The 23,422-nt window shown below is 50.7% G+C and overlaps 1 protein-coding gene across 1 annotated transcript; it reads right to left on the bottom strand.

Moving 5' to 3' along the window:
- Positions 1-8,238: 8,238 nt before the first annotated feature.
- LOC104042379 (cytochrome b5) lies at positions 8,239-22,051 on the bottom strand. The gene is made up of 5 exons (XM_064459842.1): positions 21,779-22,051; positions 12,423-12,551; positions 11,849-11,875; positions 9,952-9,983; positions 8,239-8,942 (listed from the first exon to the last, which is right to left on the bottom strand). Exons 1-5 carry the CDS (start codon positions 21,932-21,934, stop codon positions 8,852-8,854), a joined length of 435 nt encoding a protein of 144 aa, XP_064315912.1. The 5' UTR covers positions 21,935-22,051; the 3' UTR covers positions 8,239-8,851.
- Positions 22,052-23,422: the final 1,371 nt, after the last annotated feature.

The raw sequence follows: 23,422 nt of genomic DNA, 5'->3' as shown, positions 1-23,422 counted from the left end.
AAGGCAGGCGGGTGCTAATGAACAGCAACACAAAATGTTGCCTGTGCGGGACGGGATCGAACGGCACCCCCGGGCAGCGGTACGATCCCAAAGAGCGGTGCATTGGGGGTGATGTGCAACTCCACAGCAGAAGGTCACAAGCTTAAAAACTGAGATTTTCTATGACAAATTATTGCCCTATTAGTTGGAAACAGCGAAGGACAGAACACAACTGGCACTCACGAGGTGGCGTTAGCTGTCGGTGCGGGGATTTTGTCATGAAGCTTGGGTGGAATGTGGCGGGCAATGTGATTCCCACGCCGATGGAGAATTAGGTATTTCAGGGTCTAAGGCTCCAGGAAACCTTCCTCTGGGACACTTTATGTGTGGTTATGGATTAATTCCAGCTAGAGCAGCTGCCTGGAAGGGAGATCATAGCCTCGTTCATAAGGGAGGAAAAATACTCTTTTTTTCTGTAATTTAGCACAGTGAATGCTGAGGTTACTCTCCATGAACGCCTGGGAGGAAGAGAATGGGTATGAATGAAAGGACGACAGCAACACAAGACCTGTACGTACGACCTGGTCCCTGGAACACTGGGGCTGGGGATTGGGGGAGTTTCTGATCATCCTAGGACAGATGGCGGGACCCTGTCTGGTGGGAGCACGGCACAGCGAACCGGAGTTAACGATGGCTTATTTGTAAAAGGAGGATTGACCCTAGCGAACTGAAAGGCCTCCTGCAGCTCTGCGCTCCCACGCCCCGCCGCCGCCCCTCTGCAGTCAGGGAAGGCAGAGCTCGGGCACAGACCTGGGCCAGGCCTGGCACCGGCCGCCGGGCTCTGAGCTCCCGCACCGGGAGCGCAGCGAGCCCCGGGGCGGCGGGACGGACGGGGCCTGCGAAGCACCGGACGGCACAGATTTGCCGTGCCTTTTGAAAACCTTAGCACAATGCTTCAGGTCATCTTAATTAACCAAACAAAAGTGTTGCTTTGTCTAAATATCAGCAGGATACGTCCTCTGTCTGTAACAGGCAGCACTTGTTGCCGGGTGCTGTGGAGGCAAGAGCGATTTGAGTTGGTGCAGTAAAAACAAGTTTATTTTGTTTCAGTTGAAAGCTTTAATAATTGACTCCATTAAGGACATTTCCCAATTTCTGAGGGGCTTATGATGTTTACCAAAAAGATTTGTTTCTAACTCCTCCTCTCCTGCAGGCTGTAAGGGATAAGCTCTCAGTTTGCATAGTGCTATCACCTGTAACAGAGCAGCACAGAAACATCGCCCGGGTTATTCGGGCTCCCCATCCTCCAGCTGTAAGTACACAGAGCTCGTTATGGAAGGAACAGAGCTGGGACAAGCATGCCTGACTTCTAGCCACCAATTTACTAATTAACACCATCCCAACATAAGTTTCTAACGATTTTCCACTTACTGCAGCGTCACGCGCTGACATTCGGCTTCCCCAGGCTGCGCTGGCAGGGACGCAGAGGTTAGCGAGTGACTTACCGCCTGAAACGACGGCAGATGGGTGGGTCCTGCTTGCAGTTAAGGCAGTTGTGCTCTGGGACAAGGAGGACCGTGGTGTCGCTCCAAGAACCTTTTCGGCGCTCTGGAAGGAGCACCCCGGTTCCCCCCGCGCCGCCCGGTCCTGCCGCGGGGAGCCAAGGCAGCCGGGTCCTCGCCTGCCCGCGCTGCGGTTCGTCTGGAGCACGTCACGCAGAGACATTTCTCTGGGGTTTTGGAGACCCCCGGCTTGTCCCCTGACAAAGCGGCGGGTCCTTGCCACCACCCTCCTCTGTGAACCCCGGGGGTGTCTGTGACCCCGCTGGGTCGCAGCCCCCACGGAAGATGCGGGAGATTTCTGTTGTGCTCGGCTGCACGAACCGGATTGACGGCTCCTCGGCACAGCTTGTCCAAGTTAAACATTTTGGCCCTTCTGTCTGTTGTCCTCACTAAAAATTAACTCCCCACAGAACGGTACCACTGCCAAGAAAACCTTCGTGCCACCAGCCAGTGGCTGCAGAAGAGCCCAGCAGCACCGCGAAAGCGGCAGCGCTGAAATCCTGCCTCTCCTGGGCAAGCGGGGCCGGGTACAGAGGCTGGCTGTGCTCAAAGGTGAGCGACAGCACCGTCCTTCCCGGGGACAGGGGCTGCAGGTTCTCCTTCTCCAGAGGCAGCGGCCCCGTTTCAGCCCTTGCCGTGGCCTCCCTGGCGCGGGGGGAACCATCAGAAACTGCGGGGCTTTCCTCGGGTCTTGCGGGCTCTGCAGTGTCTGAGCATCCCCGCAAACCTGGACGTCAGCCCGGGCGCTGCGGATCCCGGCCGGGGCACATCCCGGCGGCTCCTGCGCTGCTGCACCCACGTGGGGAATTTGGCCCCGAGATAACAGTCCTGTTCCCATAAGAAGCCGCGCAGGTGCTGCGGAGCCAGCGGCCAGGACCCATCCGGAGGCACGGAGAGCAGGAGCCTCCTCCCCATGCCAATGTCTTCTGCACCCAGAGCTGTTTCGCCTCCGCAGCAGCAGCGCTCGGCCGGTGATGCTGTGCGGGGTGGTGCATCCCGGCAGGCACGCTCCCGAGTTGGGCATGTTTCCCAAACTGCTTTACCGGGAGTACCTCGGCTCAGCAGGTCCGCCCGCGGGAGGGCTGCGCGCATTCCCAAGCGCCCATCTCCCTGCAGCCAGCGTGAAATGTTCCTGGAAAAGGAGCAGTGTTTTGGGCAGCGTTTCATGCAACGGTGGTTCCCCCTCCAAGAACACGAACCGCACTTGTGTTTTCTCTCCTCTTTCTCCCATTCCCAATGCCCTGTTTCGGCTGGAAACAAAGCCAGCACCTGCAGACTGGTTTCCTCTCTGGAGCTCTGGGTACAGCTTGGAAACCAGCACAGGATGCTGTTTATGCTAAGCATGTTTCAAATCAATAGAGAAAGGAAATAAGATGCTGCCCATGAGTATGAGGAGATATGGGTGAATGGCACGTGAAGACGGCACGGTGTGATGGCAGCGGTGGCTCTGGCCCAGGCGCCCGGTGCTGCAGCGGCTGCTGGGGACCGGGTTGGGAGGACAGAGATGGACCAAACGTGGTGTTTGGGGTGTTTTAAAGCACTTCCTTCTCCAGCTGGTGATTCTTTCAAGGAAGTATTAAAAAATACTCTTTAATGTAAAAATAGTCTTTGGAGGGGAAAACAATAGTCGTTGGAGATTTACCAATTGGGAGAGATTAGAATGTAAGCAATAGCTAGCTTCATTAGGATGAAGTCAAGACGGGACAGTACAGACAGACCAACGTGCCGATCATTGTGTCACCTCCTTCTCTGACACAGGCGCTGGGTGACTTCTCTTCCTCTCCCCGAACTATCTCAGCGTTCCCTGCACCAGCAAAGGGCAGTGTACCACTGCACACACAGCCAAGGCTGAGACGTGGGACTAGCGAGAGGTGCCGGAGCATTTGGACTCCCCTAATTTTTTATTATCTCTGTCTTGGATGCCCTGCCAATTCTCCTCGATGCTTGGAAGAGCGAGACTGTGCTTTTGTAAGTATACGTGTAAAATGAGAGATGTATTTCGTGGTCTCCATTTCATCTTTCCATTGAACACAACCCTCCCACACGCTCTTCGTGCAGTGAGGAGCCTGTGCTCCCCTGCGCTGCTGTAGCTGAGCTTCTGCCGGCACAAGGCGATGCTCTGCTGCCAACGCTCACGCGGAAGGCAAGAGACAGCATTGCTGTCACACACTTTACGGCTCCTTATCTGACAAAACTTGCTTCCATACCTTCTTTGCTGCCTCATCGCACTTCCTAAGAGGTGACGAGTGTATCAGGATTACGTAGGGACCCCTCACAGCTCCCCTGCTGCGATTATTAAAAATCCCATTATAATTACAGTGTGAAAGATTGTACAGAATCAGCAGCTGCTGAAGCGAGAGCAGACGTTCCCAAAACTGGAAAAGCAAGACAGCACCTGGCAATGTAAATACATCAGCCGGTCGCAGAGATCTTCATTACAGTTAAGCAATTGAAGAACAGAGGAGAAGGATTGCATAACGCTTAATACCCGCAAACTTAGTAACGATCCACATTTAGATCACTACGGGCTGAATTCTGTAGAAAACCCCATCCACCCCCAAAAAGTGAGTTGCATTGCTCGCGCAGCGCCTATCCCCAGCCCGCTGCTTTCCCGACATGTTGCAAGGGCAATTGTACTGCTTGGTTACAAGGCTCTGCAGATCGTCTTTGGCACAGGCTCAGCTTTAACTGATGCCATCTAGATTTTTTTTCCTCTACTGACAGGAAGGCAAATCCTGCGTCTGCCATAGTTCACCTTAGCTTTAACTACTAATCAGCTTTAAGCAAAACAGTTGCCACAACCAACATTTTCCCGCTCCAACTGCACTACCTCTACACATCAGTGTTTTCAAGAACTCAAGCTACTGCTTCAGTCACCTTACACCAACGCAGCACTCTTTAATACCCATTTTTCCCCCCTAGACGTTGGCAGAGGGGGAGGATTGTTCTGGGAACCAGCAAGCGGCTGCCGACTACTCCTCCCACCCCAAATCCTCTTGTCTGACTGTAATTCCCACTGAGGTGCAGTAGAGACCCTGTGCCTCAAGTACAGGTGACAGGAGCTTGTCGGGGTTGTAAAATATAGCAGATGCTGGCTATTCAAGCCGCACGGGACAGGCGGCCACCCAGGCTGGCAGTCGAGCAGCGCCTTCACACAGGGACAGATTAACTAAACATTTTGCTCCAGTTGTAAGACAGAACGGTGCGCTTGCTTGCTGTACACCTTTATTGAACACAGAAAATACACAACCCAGCATGTCCCGCCGGGCAGACGGTCTCTGGGTACAAGAAACAGCGTTCCATGGGTACTCCTGCCCCAGAGCAGAGCACTGCCCAACCACCCCCAGCCCGCGTCCCCCCCGCAGCAGTGGCCAAGGCTCCCAGGTCCGACCTCGGTGGCGCAGAGAGCTCCGCGTCTCCTTCCCTCGCGATTCCTCCCCTTTATCAGCTCATTCCAGCAAAACCAGGAACACGCTCAGACCTCCTACCCATCCTCCACAAACCATCAACCCAATTAAGTTACATTCTGCTTTGTCAGGGAATTCGGGTTCGTGGAGAGGCAGAAGAGACCAGCGCAGTCCCGTCGGCGCTCCCGAGGCAGCTAAAATAGGGTTGCATTAACTGTCGAAGCTGCCTCCATGCTTGTGTTTACAGTTCTTCACTCAACTCCTCTTCCAAAGCACCTGAAGGAAGCAAAGCACACACACCCAGCTCTGATTTCACCAAGAGAGCTTTCTCGAAGGGTGAAAGCCGAGACAGCACCTGGACCTGGCAGCAAACATTTGCTGTGCGAGAAGTTCAGCATAAGGACAAAGGTTTGGAATTGTCTTTATTTAATCCTCAAATGAAACAGGCAAACAAGCCTGGTTAATGCCTCCTTTGTTGACTGAGCAGTCTCACACCTGTGGGACCCATCATTCAGCGAGCCAGAAGAAGAAAAGACAAAAGGAATGAGAAGAGGTGGGCTGGCCCCCACCGCCTCGCCGGAGGAAGCCGCGGGCAGGGGAGCTCAGCGCCGGGAGGACACCAGGCTCACGCCAGCCTGGGCCCGCCGCATCCGTGTCGTCCTTCAGACCAGCCCCAGCTCCGGTCGGCAGAGCTCTGGGAAGGATCTGCAGGACGACAGACCAGTAAAACTGATACCTGTGCTGGGCAGACTGGCAGACGCTGTCCTAGGCTTGTAAGTAACGGAGAGGGCAAAGACTTCGATGTGGCTTCTGTAAATGCATCTCGAGCACCTCGATCGTTGAGGGGGCTGGCACGTGTGCAGAAAAGGGGCAGCTGTTTGGCAGAGCCTGCTTGGGTTTCCACACAGCCTCGGACAAGGCTCTGAACAGCTCTCGGAAGCCCTGGCACAAGACTGAAGGTCTCCCCCAGGCAGTTAAAAGGAAAGAGCAGCAACATCAGAAAGGCTCCGTAACAAATGGGAATTAACGGGCAGTTTTCCCAACGGTAAATAGCGAGAGGACAAGATCTGATGGCAAAAAGGTATCCAGGGCTTCCGAAAGGCAACTGCAGACAGAGAGCGCCAGGAAAACCGTATGTAAAAGAAACTGCCATATGCCAAAATCCAGGTAAAAGCCACGCCTGTGGAGAACACGGACGTGCTCCCGCCATCGCACTGGGCGCCGCCCCCAGCCCCGTTCCTCGGGCTAACCTGAGGCTCCGGGAATCAAACCGGGTGACTTCTGTAGCGGGCCCCGCACTTCCCCGGGCTAACCCGACTCAGCAAGACGGTGCTTTGGCCAGCACGTGCCTCCCAGCTTTAAAACGTTCTGTCGATAGAGAATCCACTCTAAACCTCACTGAACTGTTTTCCTGGTTAACGACTTTGTGATAAATGGGGAAAAAGTACCTCATTCTGGTTTGAGCTGCTCTAGTGTTGATTAGCGGCCTTTTTTAGGCTGCCCTCGAGATCAAAAAGCCCTTTGATAAAGTTTTTATTCCACATGCAAGCACGTCCCTGATACAATTTTGTAACCTTCCCTTGGATAAGCTAGATTGGGCTCGTCTCTCAGCATAAGTGTTTTTAAAGCTTTTAATCATTTACATGGCATTTCTCTGGCTTTATAAAAGCCAAAGGCATAGGCACAGCGTTCATCCACCGGAGCGCCAGCACCAAAGGCAGCCGAGCCTTCCCACTAACGCCGAGAGGAACGCGCCGGACCTTCCCCCCGCGGCGCCGCATTGCGGCGCTTCCCAGGTGCGATGCCGCCGCCCGGCCTCCAGCGCTCCGGCCCGTCCCTTCTCCCGTGCAGAGCCTTGCGCCCACCTTACCAGCGGCCCACCCTCCGCGCGAGGCGGCCGTCACCGAGCTCGCTGCTTCGGGGCACGTCTCCTCCCTCCAGGTCGCTGCCAAGCCTTAAACAAGGATGGATTGACTTTGGGGTGGGTTTGAAGCACGTTCTCCGACCGGCTATTGCCCTTCCATTGTTAACCTCAAATCTTTCAGTTTTCAATTTGCCCTCGTGGATTTTTGTATCGGCTTTGTTAAATCAGGCACTAGACCTTGCCGTACCAACTCAAATGCCCTGCAGAAGCCAAGCAGCGCATCAGTGCATTTTCAACTCATCTGGAATACAAAAATACCACATTGGACCGATACGGTCTGTTTTCCGTAAACTTACATTGAATGACCCGTTGCTGACTTTAAGGCCTATGTCAGTGCATGACTCTGTGGCCTGTCACCTTTATCCTTTAGGGTGTAGCTAAACAGAATTTCCCAGGTCCTTCCCACTGGATTTTCCTCGGCTCAGATTTATACTCTGCTGCTGGACTCCTGTGAGGACAGGATAAACAGGAACTAGACCAGCAAAGCAGCCAGGGCAGAAGGAGGGACAAAACGTAGCTTGCACTAGGACATCCAAGAGCCGCTTCAGCCCGCGAGGGGAGCGGAGGGAGCAACGCAGCCCCAGCACTGCTCGCCCTTCCCCAGGACTATGCAGTTCCTTGGCCTTTGTTTTTAAAAGGTAGAGCGTAACTCTACATCCAAGAATTTCTTCCACACGACCTCCTGGGGAACATAACGGGTTCTTTGAAAAGAGATAAATGCCGACCTACAGGAGGTTTTCACAAGCGGGACCCCAGCATATCGCTTCCCTTTCTGCTGCAATTCACAGAGATGATCAGCTTTGCTCTAACATTTGAGCTAGGAACCAGTGTCAGGGCAGCGTTGTACAGCACCGCTGGAGGATGTCGGACACCAGCACACCCATTCCCTTTATTTAGCAGATCCCAAAGCCGCAGAGCAACGTGCTGGAAGAGCTGGAAAGATTCACGCCTCGGTGCATGAGGCGTACCTTAAATTGTCTCTGCACTGGTGGAGGCCGACTACACAAAAACAAGAGAGAAATATCCTCTCGTGTTCCACGACAAAACCAGCATTATGCACAAAGCCCAAGTGGATCCCTTTTCCCTTTTCATTGAGGGAGAAGAGACTGGATTTACTGGGTTTCCCCCCCATCTGGTGCACATTCACAGTAAAGGAGGATGAGTTTGTTTCCAATACGCGTGTCGGATCAAGGCCTCAGGGAGAAAGAAAAATCTGCGTTTTGAGAAGCCACATGTCAGTTCCCGTTTCAGGCATTGCCGCCCGCAGCACGAAAGAACCCAGACAAACCAGGATTCACGGTATAAATCGTTTCACAGAATATACATTTTAAAGGGACAAGTACAAATATTACAAAATTAACAGAACTGCTTTTAAAATACTTATATTTGTTTAACCGTTAAAAACAGACACGTACAGAAAGAGGTAGCAAAGCTAACAATTTCTGGCTGCTCCAATTAGTGTTGCCTGCATGCACTGGGAAAGTTACTGCGGAACCGTATCTCCGGACATCTTTTCTGGAGAGGACTGTAGACAACTTGCAGTTGATTTCTGACAGCGCTATGTAAAGGACTGAGGCAAACCCACAGGCTCACTAGCAGCTGTTTCACGTTGTCTGGCTTAACGAAAAGGCATTGAAAGAAAAAAAGGTTGTCTGTGGTTTTACTTCAGAGAGCAAGAGAGAGCGAGAGAGCGAGCGCACGGCGCGCACACGAGGGAGACCACGCACAAACCTAAGAGAATACCGGGAAGCTGCACTTGCCCTGCCACCGCAAGAGGAAAGTACGACAGGTCCGTGGGTCCCAGAGGCAGGATAGACAGTTCGGTATTAGCTTGGTCCCATGGAGGTCAACATCACTTGACAGACTCAAAGCTAAAAGCAAGGCGGAAGAAGTTAAGGGAAGCAGAACTCCACGTGTTGCATGCATGCGCTCTCTCACGCCCTCTCCTTCAGGCTTTCTGAGGTCCCAGCAAGGTCAGTTCAAGAGGTTCTCCCATCCAACATGTAATAGCGATACATTAAACCTATGACCAGTGCTCCGAAGATGGGGATTAGCCATGTTGACCAGAAACTGTGGGGAGAAAAAAAAAAACAAAAAACAAAACACACACAACATACACCAGAAGAAAGTATCAAGTTAAAAATTTGTTCAAGGTGCTCATCACTAATTACATGTCCGTTTTCATCTGGGGAACCCTCGGGACCTGCCTCCCGTCAGCTCCCAGACCAGCCACGCAGGCCTTGGCTCGCAGGGCTGGGCAGCTCCGGCAGCCCCCGGGCTCAGTGCTCTGCCCAGCCCCTGCGAGAGGCCCCGACGCCTGCAAGCGCGGCTTGGTGGCTTATAAAATAGCAGCTGAATTGCTGAAGTTTCCAGCCTGGCACATACAGAAACTAATTTGGGTTTCTTTGTTGTTGTGTTGGTTAGGTGTTTTTTTTTTTTCCTTAAATAAGTCAGGCTGTAATTTGTGCTATACAAACAGCTGAGTTCACTCAGGGATGGAAATTGCTACAGCTATCCCACAATAAATCTTCCTCTCTCATAAACCAGAGGCCACAGGCTCACCTTCAGCAGCCTCCTTAGCAAAAATGTTCTGCATCAGCCACAAAAAACTAGGGCCCTGTTCTGGCTGGACGCACGCCTGGATTTTCAACTTAAACAGGGCTGGTCATGGTAAAGATCCTCCAAAATAAAAAAAACCGCACATCACTGTGTTGCATCACCCCGTGGCCTGCAGCGACCACCCACATAGCCACCGCAGTGCGAAGGGACTGCGGCCGTAGCTGCGTAACGGGCACAGCGGGCCAGAGAATTCAGGCTGCAGGACGCCTGTTCCGCCCGGCGCGGAGCAGGGGACGCCGCACCGCCGGCTGCGTCTCCACATCCAGCGAGGGAGGCGCACACCCCGGCCACTAACTCGGTGCGCGGCCGTCTGGCAGCTCATTTTGGACTGCCTGCTTGTTGGGGATGTTACTGCACTGTCCTTCCAGGGGTTTCTTCCTGCCCATTAGAGTTAATATGCATCTCTACAGAGAGTCCTAACCCCTCAATTTCTTGCTCTTATTTTAAGAGGATACTATACCTTGCTTGGCCTGAGGATGTCATACTTGGATCCTGAAGGAGGAAAAGACAAGTTAGCAGGGAAAAAAAGAAACATTAAACGTGTGCTAATAAGAGTACAAGACTGAACATGCAATTACAAGTACAGAGGGAAAATAACCCTCCCCTCCCGAACACCCTCTATCACAAGTGCGGATGTTTCTGGGGATGTTTGCCCTCGTCCTCACCTCCACATTCTTTCCATCAGCGTAATCCCTCCCACCCAGTCCTCAGCTCCACACTGGAACTCGCACCCCCCTCTCAGAAAGGTCTTGCTCATTACCTCACAAACCAGTCCGTCCGTCTCATACGCTGCGGACGATAACTGGCACTCCGATACGGCTGGCTCTTTCGCTACGACCCCCCCTCCGAACCCCTGCCCACGGCCCCGCAGCTGTCTTGCCGCCTGACCACCGAGGCGAACCACCACAACGGTCTCTTCAACTCTTCCCTTGCCTGCAACCTGTTTCCAAACTTTTATACTTCTCCTTTCATAAAACTCCAAGCATTTAAATACTTTTTCCAGTCAGCCAAAATTCTTATTTAGGCTTCCATCAGCTCTACAGCCTCTTCCTCGATGGCTGTTGCTGCTCTCCAGTTTCAGCAATACCTACCAGCCAGAAGTCACCTCTCCTGCCCATCCTAAACCGAATTATCTGTTTCTTGAGAGCCTTAGTGCTTGCTTTTCTGCCATAACACGTTCAGTGGATGCTAAACGTTGACACTTGCCTTCAGGGAGCAACCTCTGAGCTGCCTCGCAGAAGTACATATGTATGATTGGGGTTTTTTTTCCTTTCGTGGTCCCCCCCTACTTATTTTTACATTGCTGACTTCTACCTCTCGCTGCTATTTTCACATTATACTTGGGCCTGCTTTTAAAACAGATGTCATACACGGGAGAGACTTTAGGTGTACAGAACTCACTGGAATTTCTCCTCAGAAGAAAAAAAAATATTTGAAAAAATATTACTATATATTTCCATGCACACTTGAGGCATGTGAATCCTGTTTATGAAACAGAGTTGAGCCAAACAATAAATTTTAAGGTGAATATATGCATAATCATGCAGTCCCATGTTATAACTAAGCGCAGGCTTTACCCAGCCTGAGTTGTTCTTTCTACGGCTGACTAGAGCAAACACTCCCAAGGCTTCGTCGCCGCTCTCTCTGTTGACAGTTTCCTCCTTGATTCCTGCCACTCTGCAAGTGGCCCTGCTTTGAACAGCATCTAATGAAAGCGTTGTTGAAGGCAGAGCTGCGCCTGGCCCAAGCCTTCACGCCAGGCGAGAAGAGCAGCCAGCTGCAAGGCATGTTTACCTCTCAGATGGGATTCTATTTATTACCATTTCCCTCTCCCCATCCATTCCAAAGGCATTTTTGCAACACTGCGCCCTGTTCTAATCCAGGAGTACCTGAGTTTTAAGCAACACCAATGATTACTAGGGCAGTTAACAGAGAATTCTTGTTTCACAGCCAACCCCACAGTGGCTGTGCCTGTCTCCTGGCTTGAATGGAACAACACTAACAGTCCGGTGGTCAGGACATAGCGAGTAATGCAAAAAAGGGCCTGTGGCTCAAGGTGTGGAAATAACATTGCTGATGTCAGGGGAGAGAAGGCACAAAAAACCACTTCCAATTTCACACTGAGCTGACTGCTGAGCTTCAGAACAAAAACAAAGATGCAATTTGCTTGGAAGATTTATTCATTACTGTAGTTTGTGTAAATATAAAGCCAAAAGCTCCACAGTGAAAAAAAAAGGGGGGGGGGGCGGGCCCCAAAAAAAACAAACCATGTGACAACTACTTTGGTAATTTTGTACACAAAATATTGTTTCCACAGCCTTAAATTAAAATGGAGAAGTAAAACACTAACAGCTTACCTTAGAACCTTCATTTTTACGATCATGCTGTCAAGGGGGGAAAAAGAAGAAGAAAAAAAGATAAGCAGTGATTTCAAAAGAACCCTGCAGACTTTATGAGGGAATTGTTCTGTACTGTTCTTATCATCGGGGTAATGGCCTGGACTTAGTTTTCAAAGGAGTTGTTCCTTCAACACCCAAAGGCACCGTCTCTGTAGCAGGCAGGAAGCGGGTGTTTGTGCCATGCCCCATGATCTCTCACCCTCCTGCGCTCTAACTTACAAGGCAAGGGGAAGTTTTAGCACCCCAGTTAAAGAAGCTAATCCAATTGGTTCCCTCCTTAAGTGCCACTGATTTAACTGTAGCGAGAAATCTGTTCTGAATGGTGGAAAGAGAAGTCTAATCTAGTTTTGTTTCCTCAGCAGAGATCCTCTTTCCTCAACAGAAGTCCTGGACAACACAGAGACTGCCTAAAACCCTTAACTACTTGTTCACAAGACACATCTCGGTGTACGTGTTCAGTGGGTTACACAAAGGAACGTCACACTTTTACACAGTCCCATCCTGTGTTTGAAAGAGGCCAGCTGGTCCTTACCGGGTGGATCTCGCCTATGTAGTACTCCTTGAGCATTTCCCTGGCATCTGTGGAATGCCCGACGTCTTCAAAGCTCTCTGTGGCATCTCTACCAGCTTGTTCAAGCAAAACCTCTTCTCCACCCGGGTGCTGGAAGGGAAGACTTCACGTGAGCAAAGGGCTAGAGGCAAAAAAGGCACCCAGAGGGTCAGCAGCTTTCCTCCCAACCTCTTCAATTCATCACAGATGCCTCAAACCAACATCATCAGTAAAACCTTCCAAAGGCTCAACTGTCCAGCTCTCCTTCAGGAATTCACACAGAACAATGTGTGCTGCACAGCCTGGAGAACACCTTGCATAATAAAAACCCTTCCAAAGGGGCAAATCCCCAACATAACAGGGAAGCACAGCTTTGTCCCCCACAGCCAAGCTATCCCTCCTGTGATTCTGTAATGGATTTGGGCAAGAAAATAACACAAAAGAAAGTATATCCCCTGGTAGCTTTTCATGGGCTTCACTGCATCAGGCTCCCTTGCTTGCAGAGGAGCCTCTCCTGCATGATTTTCTCAAGAACTTTCCTGAGGAAACTCAACTGCTAGTGAAGCACAAGACACTTAACAGGCACCAGTGGAGCCAAGGGTATTCTACTTCTTCAGATACTACAAAAAAAATAATAGCATTGGGCTGACAGCCTCCCTCCGCACATAACTGTGCAATGAGGAATGGAGAAAACAGAGGAGAAATGCATCATGTTTGCTAGTGGCATAAGCAGCTACAACTCTAGTGTAGCCCCAACAATACTGAACCTGATTCAGCGTACAACCACTCGACAACCAGGGGAGCAGTAAAAAAGAAGGCATCATGAAAAATTATAGTTTGACATCACATACTGATTCCAGAAAGTCAGAAGTTACAACAAAAGTACCGAATCCATAGGACGCTCCACAACGACACTGGCATTTCTGCCGGTGGCAGACGGTCATGGACAGCTGTCAGATGCACTGACAAAAAACCCTGGTGCAATTCTGTTTTCCTTGGTGGGTTGGGCTCTTCTCCAGCACTGTCAATACCATAATTGCAGGCACAGACCAGCAATGGAAAGCACTAACCACAAAGCCAGCAAAGTACAATCTCTTTACAGTGTGAGTGTGAACAAATAGTTCAGTTTAAACTATCAGCTAATCCAGTGAAACCAATAAAGCGGTCAGGCTTCTGAGCGCACCCACAGGGACTAACCCAGTTTTCTAGAGCATCAGGCAACAAGCGCTAAATGCACTACTTGAGAAGATGAGACTTGTTCGCTGCTGCCTGAAATGCCTCTAACAGCTACAAAGCCTGGAACTAGAGATGTTAGGCTGAATTTCAGATGACAGGACTAACACACCTGTTTTTCTCTGTAATATCCTTTTCCTTCCCACAGACACAGAACAGTTGTCATGGCCCCTCTTCCTTCAGCTTCTCTGGTTTTTTTGCTGCCAAAAGTCTAAATAGTCCCACTTGGCGCTCACACCTTATACCAAACATACTCAGTATGGACACAAAAACAGTTTGGTTGTTTACTCCGGTGAGTTGCTGTGCCCAATTCTGCAATCCTCATATCGGAGCTCTTTATTCTGAATAAATCCCTTGATTGTCCAGGTATGTAACCAAATCAACATGGAGCTTTCTCAGCAGCCATGAAGGCAAAGTCTGCAGTCCTAGGACACAGTTTGGTTGGCAGTCAGTTACCAGATTGCCTTAGCTGTAAAACCAAGTGAGGCTCCTCTCTGCTCATCCCCTCCGTGCTTAGCTATGGGTCTTGCTGCCATTTCTCCCACGCTAACCCTTGTGCTCACTTGATCTCACAGGGAGTCACATCAGGGACTATCCTAGCAGAAAACCCACCCTACAAAAAAGGAAGCAATTATCTGCTGGGGTAGCTGTGAATGAGCTCCCTACAGAGTTGGATGCATGTCTCTGTTCACGCAAGCGAGCTAACGGGAATGCAGGCTGCAGCAAGACCAGCCTTAGATCACTTCTGCGCCCCTTAGATCTCACTCTGGGACTTGGCTGCAGTTGCAGGATGCTGTGTATTGTATATGCACGTTGCCCAGAACAACTGTCCAATTTTCAGCTATTTTATAAACATGCTTGCAGAGATCCACAGAAGTTAGGGGAAGAAAAGCTGGCCATTTACTTTCAGCCTCCTAGAAGAGCTCCTTAAGGATGTGTCACCAGGAATCTCATTTCAGATGGAAAAATATCAGAACTGAATTTTAAGAAGACAACCTTGCTTTCCTAATCATCCACCCTAAAAGGGCAGACAAAAACCTACACTAACAGGGAATGGGCAGTGGATATTGGCTCTCAGTGGCATCCACTCTTTAAATACATAAGAGACAAGAAGAATGCTGAAGTATAATCCTCTTAACATCTTTGGGTCTGAAGCCTCTCTATGCACTTGCTGAATCCACAAATAAAAAGAATTATTTATTCATACACATCTTCCCTTCACTGTAATCACCAAGCCAAAAGAAAAAATGCCACAACATTTTGGCATATCGTATTTCTGAAAGGACTCCCTTGTCTAGACAGCCACAACTGCAGCCAGACAATTCCTACCTTGTCATACCCAAGCAAACGTGAAACCAGACTATTTATACAGGAAGTCATTTACCCTGCTACAAAACTTCTCAAAGCTACAGCTCCTGCAGGAAAATATGAAAACTGAAAGTGTTGCAAACTGGAAAAAAAAAAGTACTTCCAGAGGAAATGATGGCTGAAAATGTCTGTTTCTGAAAAGAAACAGACAAAAGCAAACAAGAACAAGAGAGGTGGGCCCAAGTGCCAGTCCTCAGAAGGCTTCCTCAACAACAGTGATAGAACTCAAACTTCTTTGTCACTGGAGCCTTCAGCACACACAGTAAATAAAGTACACGTCAACAGCAATGTTAATAGTCTTGAAGCACCAGTTCTGGAAGGATACGACTGACGCCACTGAAGAGAGAAAACAGTTTTACAGGGAGAACCCTATCATTTGGAAGTGAAACCACACCAGCCATCAGCAGTATGAGGCACCTCCAGAGCGCCTGGCCCAGGCGGGGCAGAAGGGAGGCCAGCCTGCTCTCGCCGGTCAGATTTAGCAGGGCAGGAAACGCAAGACTTCCTCATGCTCTGCAATACTCACACCTACAGCAGGTGCTCTCAAAAGCGTCATTTCAATGTGATCTTTGAAACAAGCTCTCCAAATTCCAAACTGGGTCCAGAGAAGGACAGCAGAAGCAGGGAGTTTACAACCCCAGATTCACTCCAGGCTGACTTTAAATGTCACTGATGCTCCAAGGTGGCGAGGAAGGAAAGCACGCCCTTGATGTCTGTCCTGGTTTCTGCTGGGATAGAGTTAAATTTCTTCGTAGTAGCCAGTATGGGGCTGTGTTTTGGATTTTTGCTGGAAACAGCAGTGATAATGTGGAGATGTTTTAGTTGTTGCTAAGCAGCGCTTACACTGGTCAAGGACTCCCTCAGCTCCCCGTGCTCTGCCGGGTGCACAAGGAGCTGGGAGGGGACACAGCCGGGACAGCTGACCCCAACTGACCCACGGGACATTCCATACCATATGACGTCATGCTCAGGATATAAAGCTGGGGAAGAAGGAAGGGGGGACACTGGGAGTGATGGCGTTTGTCTTCCCAAGTAACCGTTACGCGTAATGGAGCCCTGCTTTCCTGGAGATGGCTGAGCACCTGCCTGCCCGTGGGAAGTGGTGAATATATTCCTTGTTTTGCTTTACCTATTAAACTGTCTTTATCTCAAACCATGAGCTGCCTCACTTTCACTCTTCCAATTCTCTCCCCTGTCCCACCAGGGGGGAGTGAGTGAGCGGCTGTGTGGTGCTTGGTTGCTGACTGGGGCTAAACCACGACAATGACTCACTCCCTAATTAGCAGCTCATATAGTCCATCCTCTGTGCTCAGCCAGCAAGGCTGTATTTATTCATGAGACCTCAGAAGACGCTCTATCTGCATAGCCTTTAGATGAGATATGGAGCGAGCAAAAAGCAGCAGCGAGTCAGAACCACAGGGGCAAAGGCATCTGAGAGCACAACGCAGAAACTCGCTGCAGAAAGCAAGAGCCTAGAGTCGCCTTTCCACAAGCCCTAAGTGCCTGTCTGTCTACATCTACCCTCACAGACCCTCTGTAAACTACACATGAGCTCAGAAGCAACACTAAGCTCTATGACTAATTAGATTGCTGGATCAGGTAAGACACAAGATCATCAGGTTGAGGAGGGATGCAAAAGCTTTCATTCCTAGCCCCCGGTATTAGAGAAATAAGCCAGGAAAGGGGAGAGCATTGCTGTGCAATGGTAATGTGCCAGTACCATACAAGCCGGAACACAAGGACGAGCAGCCACCTGGGCAAATGGTGTTCGTCAACCACACGTCCTTCAAAGCTTGTTTTAAGACACGGAACAGGTTTTCCTGAAAACATGTCAGGCAAAGCTGGAGGAAGTCAGCATGAGCAAAACCAGATCTCTGACATTCCTCCTTCTCCCTCACAGGGTTCTGGTTTCAGATAGACCGGACTGCGCAGGAATTAAATGCAGAAAGACAAAGAAGGGTATTCAATACTGGTTTCTTACGGCTCCTGCAGTAAGGAGGTAAGAAGCTAAAAAACTTGCTGCCTTATTGGTGTAAGCAACCATCTGATACTTCCCTCCTCTTTACTTTCATCTCAGTGATGATGCTCTTAACTACAGCTCTTCAGAGCACAGACCCTAACCTTAGCTCTACGCTTGCCTGGGAAGAGCATAACTTCTGTTAGAACCATATAACTTTGAAGGGAAGCTGTCAGTAGAACATTGCCTTCTTTTGAAACGCAGTTTGAGGAACATTATACTTGAAACCAACTGACCAATTTGGGTTAGAGTTGTCACAACCCAGGTTCATTCCACTTGGAAACCGGTTCAAATAGATTTCTAGTCACACTTATCACGGGTATCAGGAGCAGCAGTGCACGCCAAGAGACAAAGCTGTGGTGGCTGCTGTGGACTCAGATAACAGACATGGGTATACTGAAGAAACACATGTCTCCAAACTCTTCCAGTTGCCTGTAAAAATTGAGATAAAACGTGTCCCTCTATCATAAGGATGCTTGTGAAAGTAAGTCTGTTACAGATTGCGCACAAGTTAAAAGCCACAGATTTTAACACCAGTGAGGTGAGGGCCTAAGTGTGAGCAGAGCCAGACCTCAGAAAGCCTTGCTGGGAGGTACACCTGCCTTCCTCCGCTTCCTCACTCATCGGTCACACCTACCCGAGCAGCCAGCCCTTTTTGCTCTAGACATAATCTACACTTGCTTTTCTAGACTACTGCAACCAGGAGGAATAATGTGTTTTCTGGTGGTCCAGTTACTTAGATTTGGGAGAAAATTATGCTGTTACCATAAGGCTACCTCAGATTTCAAATAATCAAGCTTCTTTTCAGGCACTCACAGGCTTTCTGAAGCACAAGAGATTGCAGTCACTCAGAAGCACCTACGAAATTTCAGTTGCTGTCTTTACACATCTCCTGCATTTTGCTCACGTTCTTATAATTCAGTAGATTTTGCCATGTGATCAACATCTTAATTGTTGCTCCTCTTAGGCAGTAGATAACAAAGTGAATTGGAAGTTTAAACTATTTTACTCTTCAAACAAAGTATGGATTTTGAGTTGGCTAGCTAATGTCTGACCTGCTGTACCTAGCTTGCAGGAATCATGAGGCAGAACGCGACAATCTTTTAGCAGTGAGGCTTCTTTGAGATTACACAATCACCCGAGGTAACGCTCCAGTGGAATTCAGCAATCCTGTTCAAATAATCTGTGACCAAAGGCTAGAAAAGGCAACAGTTCAACACTGCTTCAGTGACTACCCAGGACCAAAGGGAAATATTACCCAGTGAAACCCCAAGAGCTGCAGTTATGGCAACTCTGAGCTCTAAAGCAGAACAGTATATCAAACAACTGTAACTTTTAAACAAGAAAAACACTCCTGGTTCTGGTCAGCTACACATTGTTCTCCTGCCACTCCACTGATTACAGTGTGGTAACAGATATAAAGTGTATTTGTGCCAATAAATTAGGCCTTGATCTATGTTTACAAGTTTCACTATGTCTGTGAGGGGTGTACATAGCAGAGTCTTGTGTCAGCCACGCTGGCAGAGGTAGAACAGTAGCCTTATTCTTCTTCCTTTCCCTAGTCCAAGTAGATCTTTTTCATGTCAGAAGAACACAAATTGGATAACGGGCTTGGAAAGGGCAACATGAAACATCATCTCAAGGTAACAGTCAGGGCACTGCTAAACCTGGCTTGCTGCGAGGGGAGTGAAGTGTTTTTCTGGGATCATTTATAATACCAAGGATGTCCCAGGGAGCACATCCCAGATGCTATCTTACACAGAGCATGCTGAGGTAAAGACTGTGACCACCACGCAGTGCCGTGCTCTGAAACACGGCATCATTCACACCAGGGTAAATATCTTCAAAACATTTTTCTATCTCCTAAGTCTGAAAAGTGATAAGCAGCAACCATAACCAGAACACAGAGGCAAGCGTAAGACCAGGCACGTACTTTCTGCAAGTACTGTCCCAACCTCTGGCTGGTTTTGGCTTTTCCTAAACCCACAGCATTTTGCTATTTAGAAACCAGCAGTGAACTGCTCTTCCACGTTTTTGCCCTGTCCTCCCCTGAATCTACTTAACCCTCTTGCATCCATAACAAACTTTGGAAAGGAGTTCCACTGCTCTGCTCTCTGTTACGTGAAGAAATACCATGTGTTTGTTTTGCACCTGGTTCCAGCCAGCCTCTTTGATGTCCCCTGGTTCTTTTCCTAGAATTTTGGATACAGGCAAACATGAAAGATTTCAGACACTAGTGGAGTAACAAATGATCTTCAAAATACACCCGCCACCCTGCCTGTTTCATTTGCTCAGCAGCAATAGCTGGGCCCACAGCTTTGTACTCCAGTGCACTCTCCCAGGAATTTGACAGATGCCAGATGACAGCTTTGGCCTAGTGCCGGGGAACCCAAACACTGGAGGGGGTGTGTGTGTTGAAGGAGGCAGTCAGCTGCTCAAAAAGTCCTCACGTACCAGCTGGAAAACTCCTGGTCTTCTGAGCTGACCCTGGAATAGGAACCTGAGTACCTTAACTCTGCTCGTATCTCCACCATTGAGCAGCTTCCTGAGTTAGAGTCACACCCAACACAATTGTCCTCTCCTTCCCACCCCAACGATAAGCTTTATACGGAACAGCCTGCATCCTGTTGTAGATGTACGCAACTAAACGTGCAACTGGTCCCTCACCTCTGCCAGACCTGCAGGCTCTCCTATAAGACAGGCAGCAGAGCATCAGCTGACAGTTCCTCACGCCACTGCTGCTCTGCAGCACCAAACTGCCACGCTTCCACCAGGTGCCATCCCACTGTCCCATGTACACCAGCACCCTGGGTGCCTAGAGTCTCCCTCACATATCAGAGACTCAAGACCAGCAGCTGCTCAGCAGGCTGCTCTTCAGATCCTGCACCTGACACAGAGGCACCTGCAAACAGCGCTGGAGTACCAACAGTGGACACTGGTGAGCCAAGGGGCAAGCAGCCAGGATCCACTTATGGTCCTGTGAAAGCAAGATTTTCCACTATGAAAGGTATGAACAGCACAGAACTGGCTACAGCAAAGGTCAGCTCAAGCTACTGTAGTAAAAGATGCTCCCTAATTTGTTCACGGAAGTACCTTAGAGGCTCTCTTAAGCATTAGGGGGGGAAGACTCAAAGAACAAGACTCTGAATGAAGCATTATGCCACTGGATCCAATTAAAAAAAAAAAACAACCTGATTGTGTCCAACTTTATAAACAAATACCAAAAGCTACACAGAAAGCTACTACTTCCAGTAATCGCTCTCTCCTCCTATCTGATAAGCCTCTACACCTCACTAAGGTAACCTTGTCATTATAGGTTATGACTACATAGCAGACATGCTTTAATCACATACGCCTGGAGGAAAATCAGGGTTTAATTTAGACAAGCAAAACCAGCAAGCAGCAACATGTGCATTTTCAGTGAAGTGCTCTTCTTTTAGAGCTGATTCAGCCTAACTTTCGTACATTACCCTGCAGATGCTACAAAGGGTTTGGGGTTATTTTAAGCTGGGATAAAAGCCCTTTGAAATTTTGTGACCATTTCTTCCCACTCTATTTTCAGCTCCAAACATTAACGATGCCACTCTCAACCTTCTCAAAAACAGGAGCCAAAAGCATCGAGTCTAGAAGCAATTTTTGCCCCAACATGAAAGAGAATTGGAGATTACACAGCAGAGACTGCATCGCTTCCAAATCACTGTGCACGGTCACCTCTGGGAAGGTAGTAGCGCAGCCAGCGCTCACCTACTGAACCACCATTACTTTCTCCTTTAAGTTCTGGGGTGTTCCTGGAAATGTCAAATTTGAATGACTGACCTAGCCAACGTGGTTTACCCTAGAAGACCAGAAACAAAGCAATGTGGCTTAAGGAGAGCTGCACCTCCCGCATAAAGCATGCCTGAACATCTCCTGAGAAAAGAGAATTTGACTCAAATGAGTAGAAGCACAACCCCTGCGCTCAGCCAGCCTTTGCCAAGGCGACCCACCGCCACTCTCCCATTCCGAGCAGGCATCTCCGAGCAGGCACAAGAGCTGTCATGAGCATATTAAGCTGCACAGGCAGCCAACAGACCATCGGGTCTCCTGGGGACCCTCCTTGGGGCTTGCAGACCCCTCTTTTGGGCAGTGCTGGGCCACTGAGGCCCCGCAGCCTGGGGCTAGAGAGTTGCCCCAGGGACACGGCAGCGCCCCCCCGGGACCTACTCACCCCCCATTTCCCTTGCAGCCCCACCCCTACCCCTGGACCCCTGCCCCCCCACGGCACCCCTGCCTCACAACCCCCCACACCCAGTACCCCTCCCTGCTACCCTCAGCAGCCCGAGTACCCCCCCCGATCCCCTCAGCCCCTTTCCATCACCCCCTCAGCCCCCCCGCTCCCCTCACAATCCCCAGACCGTCCCTGTTCCCCATAGCATCCCCCGTACCCTTCCCCACTCCCCTCAGCGCTCCCTCCCCCTCCCCCTCAGCCCACCCAGTCCCCCTCAGCACTCCCAGACCCTCCCTCGGCCCCCAGGCCCCTCCACACTCCCCTCAGCCCCCCCCGAGCCCTCCCTCGCCCCCCTCCACACTCCCCTCAGCCCCCCCCGGCCCCCTCCACGCTCCCTCAGCACGCCCAGGCCCTCCCAGGCCCTTCTCACTCCCCTCAGCCTCCCCCCAACCCCTCTCCTTCCCCCGCCGCCCCTGAGGGGACGGGCCGGGACCCCGCCCCGCCCGGCCTCACCTCCTCCAGGAAGCGGGTGACATCGTAAACGCGCCCGTGGATAACCAGCCAGGCCTCGCGGCTGGAGTTCCGCTTCCCCACCTCCTCCAGCGTGAAGAAGGGCCCAGCCTCCGCCGCCGCGCAGCCCCCGGCCTCCGTGCGCTCCCCGGGCTCCATACTGGCAGGCCGGCAGCTTCGCGAACGACAGGCTTGGCCCGCGGCAGCCGCCGTAGCGATGGCGGACGCCCCTGCCCGCTCTCTATAGCTTAACGGCGCGCGGTGGAGCCCTGCCGAGTCCGTCAGCCAATGAGGAGCGAGCGGGCCCGGCGGTGGGGCGACTGCTGACGCCGTGCTGCAACCAATGGGAGGGAGCGGCGCCGGGCGTGGGCCAATAGGGAGCGGGCAGAGCGATAGGGCGGGAAAGCGCTGGGCCTCGCCGGGCCTCGCCTCAGGCGGCGCGGCCCTGGTTCCGGCTCCCCCCGGCTCCCCTCGGCGCCCCGACCCGACCCGACCCGTCCGGTGGGTGAAGGGAAATAATTCTGCGGAAACCGGGATCACCCGGGAAGCACCTGTGGGTCAGGGGCCATCGCTGCCCATGACAGGCCGCCTCGGGGCTGTTCCCGTAGCAAACACAGCTGGAAGGACGGTGCAGCGCTGCCGAATGTGCGGTGCCAGCCATCACAGTGGGTGCGGGCACAGGGAGCCACAGCAGCGGCTGTCTTATCAGGAAAACCTACAGGATCTGCTGGTGAGGATCGTCTGTCAGGGTCCCTTGGCCGAGCTGCAGCGCTCCTCTGGTAGGCCTTCCATTCCAGTGACCGCTGGAACAGCTTTTTTTACTGCTCCTTTTGACTCTTTCTTCCTGTATATAAAATAATGGCCATCTCACAGATCTTTAAACTGAGCCAGTGCTCTAATGTCCTCAGAGTTGTGCATTTGTATCAGTTTCTAAAGGAAAGTGTTCCTCTGCAGGTCTGACATGAGCCATTTGGTAAGTTCCCTCTTCCCTGCCAGCCACGGGGAACAGGTTTAGGGGCAGAGAGAAGCTCAGGAACCTGAGTAACTTTGTAAACCTGATGGTTTTCATTCATGAACTCACAGCCATGGCTGTGGAATTTCTTATGCTTGCAGTGCAGGTAGAACTCTGGATGGGGGGCTGTTTGTTTTAATGTAACTGCTGAGGTGGCAGAAATGCCCTATGTTGTAAGAAGTGCTAATACTATTACCAACACAGGCTAAAGATTAAAGGCATATGCAAAGAGAATTTGAGCAGGTTAACATCTGTGCTGTTTGCTTCAGTTGGGATTTTGAAAGGAGCTCGAGTGAAGTAGGTGCCCGCACCTGGCTTGCCGCAGAGCTGGGATCTCTGTGGGAACGGTACAGTCTGGGAGATTGATCAGCTCAAAGATGTTATGGGAACTAACCGGCCATCTGTCCACGTCCACTTCAGTACAGGACAGGTTAGCTCCCTGAAGATCCCTGGTTGCATGTCAAACAAATTTTCTAGGTCACTCTCTGGTAAGAAAGAAGGGTTTCTTCTGTAACTGGAGAGAAAGAAATTGCTCCGGTTTCGAACCACTCAGGACTCTGCCTGCCAACCGTAGTCTCTAATCCAGTTACTGTTGTATTGTCAGCCTTTGCAAATGGCTGAAATTCTGGGATGAG

Source organism: Phalacrocorax carbo, chromosome 8 (assembly GCF_963921805.1).
Source record: "Phalacrocorax carbo chromosome 8, bPhaCar2.1, whole genome shotgun sequence".
NCBI lineage: Eukaryota > Metazoa > Chordata > Aves > Suliformes > Phalacrocoracidae > Phalacrocorax > Phalacrocorax carbo.
Note: the sequence above shows the minus strand (reverse complement) of the source record. Positions and strands in the feature narration are given on the sequence as shown.

Coding starts and splice junctions, on each gene's coding strand:
- LOC104042379 (XM_064459842.1), bottom strand. CDS start 21,934: ATGGAGCCCGGGGAGCGCACGGAGGCCGGGGGCTGCGCGGCGGCGGAG. Junction 11,876..12,422: donor ACATAGGCGAGATCCACCCG/GTAAGGACCAGC, acceptor CCCCCTTGACAG/CATGATCGTAAAAATGAAGG. Junction 9,984..11,848: donor GTAAAAATGAAGGTTCTAAG/GTAAGCTGTTAG, acceptor TTCCTCCTTCAG/GATCCAAGTATGACATCCTC.